We start from the raw sequence: 12,915 nt of genomic DNA, 5'->3' as shown, positions 1-12,915 counted from the left end.
TGAGAAATAAGAAAAGTGATTAAACAAGAAATCTAAGCAAGTAAACAAGGATATAGATTAACTTACGGCATAACCAGGGACAGGAAGATAAGATAGTGATTATTTTGTTGTGCTACAGCATTTGTGTCCTGCAACACAAACACAGAGTGCTTAGAAGTTCACTGGAATCAAACCACAAAGCACTGAAAAGAACATCTCAAAAACAGTACCTCAAAACTATGACTCTGGTTTCAAGTGTGTTTCTTGACCTGAGAGATAAACCAAGATCCTATTAAACGTTGATAGATAGAAATTTCTAAACAAAGATGGAAAGAAAGAAAGAAAGAAAAAAAGAAAACCTCTGGGACCAATGACGATAAGTTGTTAACCAAGGAGAGTACAACTACAACAACTACGAGATTACACACGACAATTGTCGAGGATAAAACACACGACTATACGAGATTACACACGACAATAGTCTGGATGTCTTATGTGGCTAGTACCCTTCTTCTTCTTGCTTTGATTAAGCAGAGCCTGATGTTTTATCCTCGCCATCGCACCTTTTTATCTCACAGCAAACACTGATACAACTTCGTTCTCTGCAAACCCACAAATCAACTAGTTAGTCAGTTTAATACACAGAAGCTTCAAATTCAAAGCCTTTCGGGTGCAAAGTTCCACATCTATAAAACTGCATAAGATTTTCACAAAGACAAGAACCAATTAAACTTCCAATCCCCACCTTCCACATCTATACACAAAAGCTTCAAACAGATGATTCTCAGTCAAATTAAACTTCCAATCCCCACATTTCTGTTCGTAACTGATACGAATCAAAAACCCAAAGCTTTTCACAAAGACTGGAACCAATTTAGAGTCGCATCCTTCGAGTGCGGATTGAGCTCGAGCAAACCCTAAGAAAGGTCCAGAACGGTTTGATTCGGAAAACCATTTGAGGTTGTAATCCTCATCAAATCTTGCCGGAGAACTAGCTAAGGAACTCGTCGTTGTCGTCAAATCTCACCGAAGAACTCACCAGCGTCGTTGAATCTCGCCGGAGTACTCGTCGGAATCGGCCAATCGTCGGATTTGATCATCGGATAAACGGATCTGAGACCTGAAGAAATCGTAGAAAAAATATTTTTAAGTTTAATTAGTTAGGGGTATAATAGTATTTTACCTATTAAAATTTTAATGGTAAAGTTGATTAGTGTAAACTTGAAAAGTGGCATCATAAAAATAGTATTTTTGGTAATTTCCCATTATTTTTACTTTTAGAATATTCTCTTCATATACCATATTTTGGTAAATCCACAAATAATAATTTGAATGGATGGTTAAATGAAATATATCTTATATTGGTTCGGTCTAGACATAAACTTTACGTTTTGTATATTATATATTTGGTATTGATAAAAACATATTTAAATTGTAAAAAATGTAAATTTTGATTTATACGTAACCGGTTCAGGTTACTGACTTATAGATTGCCACTTGTGTTTATTACTTGTATAAATGAATAAGATAAAACTGGTTTGACCCAAAAAAAAGATCAAAGGTATATTCTAATAGTTTGTATTCAAAGAAGAGGTGATAAAGTATAAGTCATGTTATGATGATGGTACTGAAAATTGGAGAATTTTCTTTCCACTTTTTGAAGGAGAGAATGACCTGGTTTGTAATGGCAATGCCATTATTTCTATCGTATGTACAAACCCTTTGTATTTCTTAAAAAATAACCAACTAAACATATTTAAATTTAATTAAATACAGTTTATATGATTTGTCTATACACGTAGTTATTATAGGTTTTAATAGAGAAGATGACAATTTGATTTTGACTTTCTTGTTACCATGTTTTTAGGTAAGATTAGATTTAGAAAATTCATTAATAACCAGAAAAATCAAAGAATAATAAAAGGTAAGTTTATTAATTATTTTAGTGGTATTGTATTGTAAATATTGTGCAAGTTTAAGGGTTATTCTAAATTTGTACTTCAGTTTTAATAGATTAGATAGATAAACGAACAACATGACGGAAATCACCCTTATTACTTATCAGAATAGGCTATACTAAATAATAATTCTATATACGTAAACGATTGTTGTTCTAGTTATCTACCGAAACGTAAAGATTTAAAAATAGGGAAATATGTAAAACGTTTAAAATATGTAATTAGTAGATGCGTAGTTAGTAGATACATTGGCCCAAATAATGATTGTTAATCATTATATATGTAATAATGGGTAGTAATGGACTTCGAGGAAAATATGGAAGTTAAGTCCATCACAAAATCAAATGGTAATGCATAAAGATCACTGGCATAAGTGGTAAATATTAAGGAAAATTAATGGTTAATTCCAACTTGTACTTCAGTTTTAATAAAATAGATAGATGTCTAATACAGTATATTGTTTATTTGGGTGCATTTCCACCAATTTCTCTTTATTTTAAATTCTTTTATGTTTACTGTATTCCAAAAAATAATATCTAACATATAAGAACTTTTTTTTAAAATTGTCAAAAAGAACTATATCAATTGTGGAGATGGCATGACGTCTACGACAATTTTGCATAAATGGTTTCTTGCTTAACTGTTGTTTTATTCTCGTTAAAATCAGTTGTTGTTTTTTTTTTAATTTGGGAAAATCTACTAACATGTAGATTTAATTTTTTTGTTGTTTTTTAATATTTAAAATCGACACTGTTTTAATAAAAAAAATAACCATTAAACTTAAATTATTAACTAAAATCAATATGTTAACCAAATAATGTAAAAATAAGAAAGTTAACCAAATTTATTCAGTCAACACAAAATTTATATGATTTCTGGATTACTGAAAACTTTTTGTGCGTCTTTTATTTTAGTGACCGTTTACTTCTCATTTTACAAATCTACTTTATTAAAATAGAAGTACACATATGGAAATGCCCTTAGTTTTTCCTATTATTTACAAGCAAATGCCACTGAGAATTAATAATGTCTTTGCGTAAAAAATTCATGTCTTTTCCACGTTTTAACACTTTCCTAAACTAACACTAACAAACTACGATGAAGGAAACTAATAATTAAATGATCAATGTACTTCATCTTCCAACTATGCCATATTTTCCTTTACAGATAACATTACGCCTGCAATATTAAACAACCACAATCATAGTTACCATCGATTTTTATAGTTTCAGATCAAAAGTCAACATACAGTCATCTATATGCATAATGTAAAATGTATGAAAATTCATAGAATTAATTAAAGATCAGCTCATCACAACTATAAAGAATGTTTTATTTAAACTCATCACAACTATAACGATCGTAAGAGTAAACATGTTATATCTAAAATTTTAAATTGGTTTAATAATTTCCATTAGTTTATATTAATTATAAAATATTTGACTAAATAATAATGGCCCAAAAATCGGTATAATAATAGATATTTTGGAAAACAAAACCCCATTAGTTTATATTAATTAATTAATTAAATCAATTAATATTTTATGATCTGGGAATGATGTCATAATAAAATTTAAAATTTCACATCCTAAGTAATAATAGAGATAGATGATTAATATAGATATAATATTACACTTAATAGTGGTTACTTATAACTTTGCCTAAAAATATTCGAACTCATTTTTAAACTATTAACATTATTTCTTTTCTTTTTTTTTGGCACAAACAAATAACAAATAACATTATCCAAATTTATAAATATTAATATACAATTGAATAACCATATTAAATTCATTGATCTCAAATATATTGCTAATTTGTCAAAATTGTAGTATGGTTTTTCATATATTATATATCATAAACTAGCAACAACTATTTTTACAACATAATAGAACTCATAATTAATACCCGTCCGGTCGGGCGGGTCCAGATCTAGTCTATTCTATTAAAACAGAAGTACACTCTAAAAATATCCCTTAGTTTTTAGTATTATTTACAATGATATGCCACTGAACATTTAATTAATCTTCCTATATTAATGCTTGTCTTTTCAGTTATTTAATGTGTGTTTCCTAAAATTTCTTTGTCTTTTTTTTTTGTTTAATTAATGTATTTCCAAAATCAAATTCTATTTAATGTGTATTACCTTTTATGATTTTATTTTTCTGTTTAATACATTTCTAAAATCGAATTCGAATAAAAAAGTTGGCAACAATAATAATAAACCTAACTTATATTATTCATTGTTTTTTCCTATTTTCTTATATATGTGTGTGTGTTTGGAAATAATTAATAAACATAGCTTTAAATATTTAATGAAAAATATTATTTTAAATATGTAATTATATTTTTTATTATTTATTAGTAATAACTAAAAATAAAAGTCACATTAAAATAATCATTTATATAATATATAAATATATTTTGTCACATATATTTTTCATATAAATAATACCACAATGTAAATTCAGTATGATAAATGTTGAAAATATAAAATATATAACACCATATATTTTAAATAATATATACAACAATTTTATTATACATTATCATAAATTTTGATCCATAAAAAATATATTTGTAAGGATATATTGGGTCATATTCTAAAAGTATGGATTATACAATTGATGGATTATAAAACAAAATAAAATTACTCAATATAAATTAGAAATTATTATGTTTAAAAATGTCATATAAACAATTATTTAATCTGGTAAATTTTAAAAATATATATAATCACTTATACAGATAAATACTTATTACAAATTTAGATCACATTCCTAGCTTTTTTAACTAACTAAAATTTTCAAAAAAAACTATACTTTTTGGAAATTTTGCTAACGTGATTTAAAATATTTTTACAGTGCATACACATTCTCTATTTTGAAAACTATTGATACAACTATACAAATTGAATATTCTATGGAATAAATTGTCTATAATATTTTTATTTTTTTACAAATGTTATAACTAATGTATCAATTTTTAATACCATACTAACTCATATTTGTATATGTTTTTTACTTTTAATTCAGAAAATTATTTTCTAGATATTTTATACATAAATCTAATTATATAAATGTTTGATTTGTTTATATGATGTCCAATAAATAATGGTCATATAATTTACTATAGAACGCAAAAAAAGTTATTCGATGTAATTAAGAACATTGTTATTTTTAAATATATAATATTAGTACACACATTACAAACCATGTATAATATTTAATATAAACAAAGAAAAAAATAAAAATTGATACCCGCTCGGTCGAGCGGATCAAAATCTAGTTAATAACTTAAGGATTATCACTTGCATAAATCATATCTTACTAACAAGTGCTCGTCTTCAGCGACATGTGTAAGTAGCAGAGGTGAATGCTCACAGCCAGCAACAGCATTGGTTGAATTCTCTCTTGCTTTGCCCCAAATCACAGTGTAGAATCCGAAGCACAAAATCACTGATCCGATGACACTACCCAAACCACATGAATGGTAAAATATAATTATGTATTTACTTAATCAAAAGCTTATTATAACATAGATAAAATCTTCATAACATGTTAGAAATGAAGAAGATGAATGATAAGGTACCTCCCAAGGTGAAGTGCATCGCCTAGGAATATAGCACCCATGGCAACTGCAATAGCAATAGACAATGGCCTAAACAAAGATACATAGACCGGACCTTTCAGATGCAGACCCCATGTGTGGGTAAGTGCGCTGAACAATGAAACAAAAACTCCCTGAAATAAAAAGTTTTTGTTTCTGAGCTTAAAACATGGTCAGTAATGGAAGCATATTATAAGATTCGATGCTTACCGAGTATACGATTGCAGCCAGGGAAATATCTGGTTTAAGCACCCAAGAAGTCAAATTGCTTTCCGCAAAGAAACACACTGGTGCTGACATTAGCGTTGCAATTAAGTTGTAGAAGAAGACTACTCTTATTTTTTCAGGGTATGCTTCCATGATCCACGTCTGACACCATACACAGCTACTTAGCAAGAATGTGCCAAGAACAACCCAAAGTTTTTTTTAAATGAAATTTTCAAGTACTTGTACCTGAAGAATATATATGACTGATATAATAAAATACTGTGAAGCAAGCAAAAGTCCTCCGATAATCCAGCTTGACTCGAATGAAGTCATCTGCTGGTGGCGAAGTGAAATGGTAGGAGGTGATGGAAGTGTAAAAGATGCAGCAGCAAGAACCTTTGGGCCTTTATAGAGCACAATTACCAGAGCACCAGATATAGATAGTATTGCACCAAGGATCTTAGCCTGAGTCTCAGAGCTCATTAACCTCACTTGTTCCATCCTTATAAAGCCACCCAAGGAAGAAGCACCAGTTAGCGTGACATGCACGGTAATAAGATTGATTGTAACGATCAGACGTCAGAAGAAAGCCAAATAGAAGGAGCTAGAACCTGAAGATAACGGCGAGGGTGAATGTGAAAGCTGGTGTGAGGTTGCTGATAGCAGAGGACAGAGTAGGAGAACTATATTCTATTCCTTTACAACCAGCTATCTGCGATATTAAACTGTTCCCCTCAAGTTAAGGAAACCAAAACAACCGAAAATTCAACACTAATCTAAAAGCAGTAGTATTACTATATATTACCCGAGAAGCCCAACTAAGAAAATCTTGAAGAAGAGAGGATACTTGGATGGAGGCAATCTTTTTGACCTGCATGCAAAAGAAGTTCATATCCTTGAAAAGTTTATACTGGGAAAATAGTTGATGATCAGGTACCTTCCAAAGATGAAGGATAATGGAAGAAGAAGAAGTGTTGAAACAAGATACGAGTAAAAGACAAAGACGTAGAAGCTCAATCCTCTCAAAGTGGCAGCCTTGAACAGAGTGTTGGACCCAACAGTGGCACACTCCACTGTAATCATCGCAGTAAACGGAACAACATCTCTGCTGAAGTACCTCCACGCCACTTTCTCTTCTCCAGATCGCCTCATGATATATATGATATATATGATATTGATATGATCAGTGGCTTAGAAGATTGATCTCAGAATAAGTTAAGATGCAGTTATGCTGTCGGTGTGTTAAGTATTTATATGATCATATTTAGCAACCAAGACACTTGTCAGACAAGACGTTGTTTTCAGCTGACAGTTGGTTGGAAAGGAGCGTTAAAAATGATGGAAGTACCAAACCAAACGAAATCAAAACAAACCACTATTGTTTTGGTAATTTTATTAATATTATAAAGTTACAAATTCTATTTGCTATGGTTGGTAACTTTAATATTTTCAGAGTTGTATTGTTTTTGAGACTTCCACTTTTCATTATTTACGATGCATAATATTCAGTTGCATCAATCCTATCGTTATGGCAAGGCTTTATCTTCTACGATGTGTGTAAGCAGCAAAGGTGAGTAATCCTCAGAGCCAGCTATATTTTTGGTTGTATCCTCTCTTGCTTTTCCCCATATCAACGTGTAGAATCCCATGCACAATATCACTGACCAATCACACTGCACGCAAACGCATTTTGTAATTATAATTACTCTCTAGAACGTGGAGGCCAAGTTACAGAAGAAGAAGATGAAAGATAATGATACCTCCTGAACCCTTTACCAACTGTGCTAGAAGCTCCGGTTTTCTACAATAACAATAGACAATGGCCTAAACAAGGATATGTATACTGGACCCTTCAGATGCAGACCCCATGTATGGGTAAGCCCACTAAATACCGAAACGAGAACTCCCTGAAACGAAGTGTTACTTTCTGAACTTACCGGTTATATTACATGAAAGCAGATTGTAAGAACTGATTCTCACCGAGTACATTATTGCAGCGAGTGAAATATCCGGTTTAAGAATCCAAGAAGTGAAGTTTCTTTCCCCCAGTAAACATACTGGTGCTGAGATTAGTGTTACGCATAGATTGTATAAGAAGACAACAGTTATTTTTTCAGGGTACAACTCCATGATTCGAGTCTGAAACATATAAACTGCTACCGAGTTAGCAAGATTTTAACGTGTCACCACCACTCACCAGCGACCTAAAAATATTTTAACCAACTTTTCAAGTGTACTTTTGCACCTGAAGAATATACGAGACTGATGAAAGAAAGTACTGTAAAGCAATCAAAAGGCCACCGATTATCCAGCTTGAGTCGGATGAAGTCAAATGCTTGTGAAGCGAAATTGTAGGTGTGACAGATGCAGTAGCGAGGAGTGTGGGCAGGGCCGGCTTAGGCATAGGGGCAAGGGGGCCCACGCCCTAGGGCCCAAATGCTTTTTTTGCAAAAATAGTATTAGAAAAGGGCCTAGTTTAAAAGAATAATATTGAAATAATGGTCCAATTTTTGAAATTATCTGTAAATATATGTAATTTTTTTTTGAAAAAATTACTTTACCCACGGGTCCACTAATTCTTTGAGCCGGCCCTGAGTGTGGGGTCTTTATAGAGCACAACAACCAGAGCACCAGATATAGATATTATTGCACCGATGATTTTAGCCTGAGTCGCCGAGCTTCTTAACCTTACTTGTTCCATCCTTTAAGAGTCACCCAAGGAACCAGAACCAGAACCAGTTAGAGTTACGAAAATAGCCTACCATAAAGAAAGAGAAGGATGTAACCTGAAGAGAACGGCGAGGGTGAACGTAAAAGCTGGTGTGAGGTTGCTGATAGCAGAGGAAACAGTAGGAGAACTATGTTCTATTCCTTTACAACCAGCCAAAACTACCATGAAACTGATCCTTCCAGATTAGGAAACTAGAACAAGAAAATTCCTATAGAATCTAGAAACATGACCATATTATTATTACCCGACAAGCCCAAGTAAGAGAATCTTGAAGAAGATAGGAGACTTGACTGAAGGCAATCTTCTTGATCTACATATATGTAAAAAAATAAAAAGAGTTCATTTTTTCTTGAAATAGCTTATACAAGGAAAGATCAATACCTTCCAAAGATGATGGAAAGTGGAAGAAGGATTAGTGTTGAAAATGCATAAGTGTAGAATATAAAGACATAGAAGTTCAATCCTCTTAAGGTAGCAGCCTTGTACACCGTGCTTGACCCAACCGTGGCACACTCCACTGCAAACATTGCAGCAAACGGCCCAACATCTCTTCTAAAGTACCTCCACGCTTCTGTCTCTTCTCCTCTCATGTGGATAGGTTCTCAAAAAAATAAAATAAACTCTTTCTTAACTAAAATGAGTTTAAGAAGCAATCCTGTTGTAGGTTGATCAGTTCCACCACGCTTGCTCAATGGTAACGTTTATCTTATTTAGAACAAAAGATATTATCAGTGGAAGACAATATGAAAATAGTAGTAGTCCATTAATAGGAATCCAAACTTGACTTGAGCAGTATTACACACCATAAGAATTTATATTAGCCGTTATATGGCTCTCTATTGACCTGTATTAGCTCAACCATCCAACTGAAGAATATAACTTCCATTTGGACATTTTCGGCTTGAATGATGATGATTGATAAAGACAAATCTGAACCGAACCAAACCAAACTACCCAAAACAAATCGAATCGGAATCCAGTGATCATGATTGATAAAGAGACTTTGCTTTGGTGTTTTCAAACGTTTTGAAAGTTCAGTTCAACAAACCAGATAATTAAACTAAATAAAACCAAACAAAATTAACTAAAATTAAAAATTGAACGGGGAATTGGTTTGTAAATTGATTGGTTTAACAAACCAGATAATCAATACTATATTAAAAAGTTAATAAGATCAAAGGAGAGCATGTCCACGTCAGCGATTTAATTCAGGCCAATCAGAGAAGAGAAAATTGTCATGTTAGATTTGTCACTTAAATCAAATCAGTTGGGCTTCAATCGCATTTCTCTGTTGGGTTTCGTAAAACATAGCCCAGTTAATGTTATGGACTTAGATTAATGTTATCTTACGATAGACGCCGTTTTGAAACTATATCGTCTCTTTCCTTTGTTCTCATCTTCTCCTTTCCTCTTCATACATTCACTGTTACTGAGCCTATTTGTCATCAATCAGTGGAGTTCTTCAATATCGTCTTAATGAATACGTTTCACCTCCTTCCTTTTCTCCTTATTCATATATTTTCCCCCTTTCATGTCTACAAACCAAAACCCTATATTCTGATCTCTCTTAGAATCGATATTTGAATTTGATCAAACGTTTAAGAATGTTCTCGAAGAACATCTTTACAACTTTTTTCAGTGTTATCTCTCAACCTCATTGACTGATTAGCTCTTTTCTGAACATGTTTCAGGTTTCCGTTCGACGCCAAAAGTTTACCGGAGAGATTTTTAATAGCGAGACCTTTAGTGACAAGATTCGCAATTACTAGGGATAGAATTGCTGGTGAAACAAAAAAAAAACTTGAAGCTTTAACAAGTCTCTGATTTCGTTAGGGATAAAAACATGTGAGTTTACAGATGTTAAGAGTGAAATAATAGACTTTAGCTTTTGGAATGAATTTTCAGTAACAGAGCTTCGTGGTGTCTACGACGGTCAAGATGTCGCCGGTGAGTCACCTAACCGTCGTTTTATCTTCCATCGTTCTAAGTATTTCCCCTTTTTATTATATGATTTAGTAACTGTAAAGTGTTGTTTACGTTGAAACTTTTAGTCTTACAGTTAAATCAGATTACTTTAAGTTACAACATTGAGCCGTACTCTGTCGCTGTCTCTGATTTTTTCTTACAGCTTTTTACTTGAACAAAAAGTTGCTTTTCAGATTCATCTATTTCTGGAAGAAAAAGAAAAAGAAAAAAAAAGCTTTGATTAAGTTTGCTAAATAAATTTAGTTTATTTTGTTAGTGGGTGACTCTTGTGATCTCGGTGAAGCCGACACGGGTTTAAGTTTTTTCAGCTACTAGAAAAGCCTACTTGGCTAATTATGATTCTTGCTTTGTGGATCTCTTTCATGTGATTCCAGCTGTTGTTGTCCCAATCTCTCCTTTTCAAGAATTTAATTTAAGGAGAAAAAATGGGGATGAATGGCTAATAGATTCCATGAATGCAAATATTTAAAGAAGCTTTATTACTGTAATTAAATTGAGCTAATCATTGTGGTAAAACTGAGCAGTGAAGCTGCTTGATTGGGGTGAGGAAAGGCATAGTTCAGAAGCTGAGATTGTGTCTTTGAAGGCAGATTTTGCTCAGGAAGTTGCTGTTTGGCATAAACTGGACCATCCAAATGTTACTAAGGTACATATTTTACTTACGCAGTTACCCTTTTCTTACAATCACTATCAGATATTGATGGTGAGGATATCATTTGAAATTTGCAGTTCATAGGAGCTACAATGGGTGCATCATGTTTACAACTACCAACAAAGAGTGGTCCACTAGCAATGCCAAACAGTATATGTTGTGTTGTTGTTGAATAACTTCGAGGTGGTGCTTTGAAATCCTTCATGATCAAGAACAGAAGAAGAAAGTTAGCATTTAGTGTTGTTGTTCAGCTCGCTCTTGACCTCGCTAGGGGGTATTAGCACCCTTCCCTTTTCTGACAGTGATTTTATTAAGAAGAAGCATCTTTTAAAAAACTCTGTTGCTTTTTCAGGTTGAGTCACCTTCATTCACAGAAGATTGTTCACCGTGACGTAAAGTATCTGTTGAGAATCTCTGTCTTCTCTATTTTAATTTAGAGTTATGATAGGTTATTCTCTAAACATATATCCTTACTCTTGCTTAGAAATCCCGGAGTATTTTCGTTACAACCATATGATCAGAGTTTTGATGTTTTGTTATCTTTTTTGGGTTGGTCCCTATCATATCTAACGACAGATCTTTTTCCTTTTGTTGGTATTTATTTCTGCCTGATTTCAGCTCTATACGCTCATAAATGGCTCGAGTTCAAGCTTCTAGGGACTGCTACAGTTTGCCACATCACCAAGTTGTTAAGGTCTCTGCTCCTTCTTTGTGTGATTTTAAACTTTTTTTAATTAATATGCATCCCTATACTGCACACTGCATACTTTTTTTTAATTATGAATATATCACTGGTTTTAGTCCAAGTGATTTAGTTTGTTTAGCCGTCTAAGCTTATATATGTATCTCCTTTATAGCATTGGTCCATTAATATATAGTTAATTCTGTGAGTTTTATATGTCAGGAATTGTTTCTTACTAAATGGATTGGGATGCAATTGTTGCTGATCACTATTCTTGGGTTTCTCATCAAGCTACTAACATGTCTGATCAACTCATCAGTTTCCACTCCATGACCAAAACTCAGGTATGTTCTTAATTCTATTTTCTCCAGAAAAAAGAGAGCACTCAGAGTTGTCTTGATCTTGATTCTTTTTATTCCCAGCAGGCATCATGGGTTTGTATGCCATGACTCAGACCGAGACTGTCAGACGAAAAGAACTTATATAAAAACCTTCTGGCTCTTGCTTTTTGTTGTTTGTAGGAGTCAAAGCACCTCCAAGATTAAGAGATATAAGGATCTTTATTAAACGGACTTTTTATTATCACTAGAGCAGCAAGAAGAGAAATAATAAGAGCTTTCAAGGATTAAGGATGTTAGAGCTGATGAAGAGGATATGGCACTGCTCGCTGTGACAGGATAAACGACCAGAGAAGTAGATGAACAAATCTGATATAGAGTTTCTGAACAGCAAGATGATCTTTGAAAACTTTCGTTGCATTGTATTCTTTGTTTTTCGCTTATTTGAGATAAATATGTATATGTTTCACAAAACTGAGTAATCAAAGATATTGTATCTGATACCTATTTGAGACTCCGTTACTTTTTTATATATGTAGAGAGCTCAACGAAATCTTGTGGCTGGTCAAGAAAGAAGTACAGTGTCCACAATAATATATGATCGACTGGATAAGTGGTTTGCGTGATCATCAAATTGTATCCTAGATTGAAAGTTATTGTCCTAGAAAAACCGCACATTATATATCAAACAACATTCAGCGCGTAATTGTTTTTAACGATGTACTAGGTGTTTTCCTGCACCATGTGCAGTAAAAGAGTTTTAAAATATTTTT

At 32.7% G+C, this 12,915-nt stretch overlaps 1 protein-coding gene, 1 long non-coding RNA gene and 1 pseudogene across 5 annotated transcripts; 1 reads left to right on the top strand and 2 right to left on the bottom strand.

Annotated features, from left to right (window-relative positions):
• Positions 1–5,243: 5,243 nt before the first annotated feature.
• Positions 5,244–6,911, bottom strand: LOC108815681 (WAT1-related protein At5g40240-like). Its single transcript, XM_018588207.2, has 7 exons — positions 6,691–6,911; positions 6,559–6,624; positions 6,365–6,478; positions 6,000–6,255; positions 5,757–5,915; positions 5,529–5,680; positions 5,244–5,409 (listed from the first exon to the last, which is right to left on the bottom strand). Exons 1-7 carry the CDS (start codon positions 6,903–6,905, stop codon positions 5,244–5,246), a joined length of 1,128 nt encoding a protein of 375 aa, XP_018443709.1. The 5' UTR covers positions 6,906–6,911.
• Positions 6,912–7,279: 368 nt separating this feature from the next.
• On the bottom strand, positions 7,280–9,074 carry LOC108815682 (WAT1-related protein At5g40240-like; annotated as a pseudogene).
• Positions 9,075–9,849: 775 nt separating this feature from the next.
• On the top strand, positions 9,850–12,649 carry LOC108814865 (uncharacterized). Of its 4 annotated transcripts, none has more exons than XR_008936880.1 (7): positions 9,850–10,431; positions 10,995–11,116; positions 11,200–11,396; positions 11,475–11,525; positions 11,741–11,816; positions 12,027–12,148; positions 12,326–12,649. It is a non-coding gene; the product is annotated as an uncharacterized LOC108814865 (long non-coding RNA). The 4 variants fall into 4 exon arrangements; XR_008936878.1 differs by having other exon boundaries at positions 11,475–11,570; positions 12,230–12,649; XR_008936879.1 differs by having other exon boundaries at positions 11,475–11,570; positions 12,227–12,649.
• Positions 12,650–12,915: the final 266 nt, after the last annotated feature.

This window comes from Raphanus sativus, chromosome 7 (assembly GCF_000801105.2).
Source record: "Raphanus sativus cultivar WK10039 chromosome 7, ASM80110v3, whole genome shotgun sequence".
Lineage (NCBI taxonomy): Eukaryota > Viridiplantae > Streptophyta > Magnoliopsida > Brassicales > Brassicaceae > Raphanus > Raphanus sativus.
Note: the sequence above shows the minus strand (reverse complement) of the source record. Positions and strands in the feature narration are given on the sequence as shown.

Excerpts from the sequence above, each read along its gene's own strand:
- LOC108815681 (XM_018588207.2), bottom strand. The coding sequence starts at position 6,905 with ATGAGGCGATCTGGAGAAGAGAAAGTGGCGTGGAGGTACTTCAGCAGA. Across the intron at positions 6,256-6,364 it reads ACCCTCGCCGTTATCTTCAG|GATGGAACAAGTGAGGTTAA; the intron begins GTTCTAGCTCCT and ends TGGCTTTATAAG. Across the intron at positions 5,916-5,999 it reads CAGTCATATATATTCTTCAG|ACGTGGATCATGGAAGCATA; the intron begins GTACAAGTACTT and ends GTATGGTGTCAG.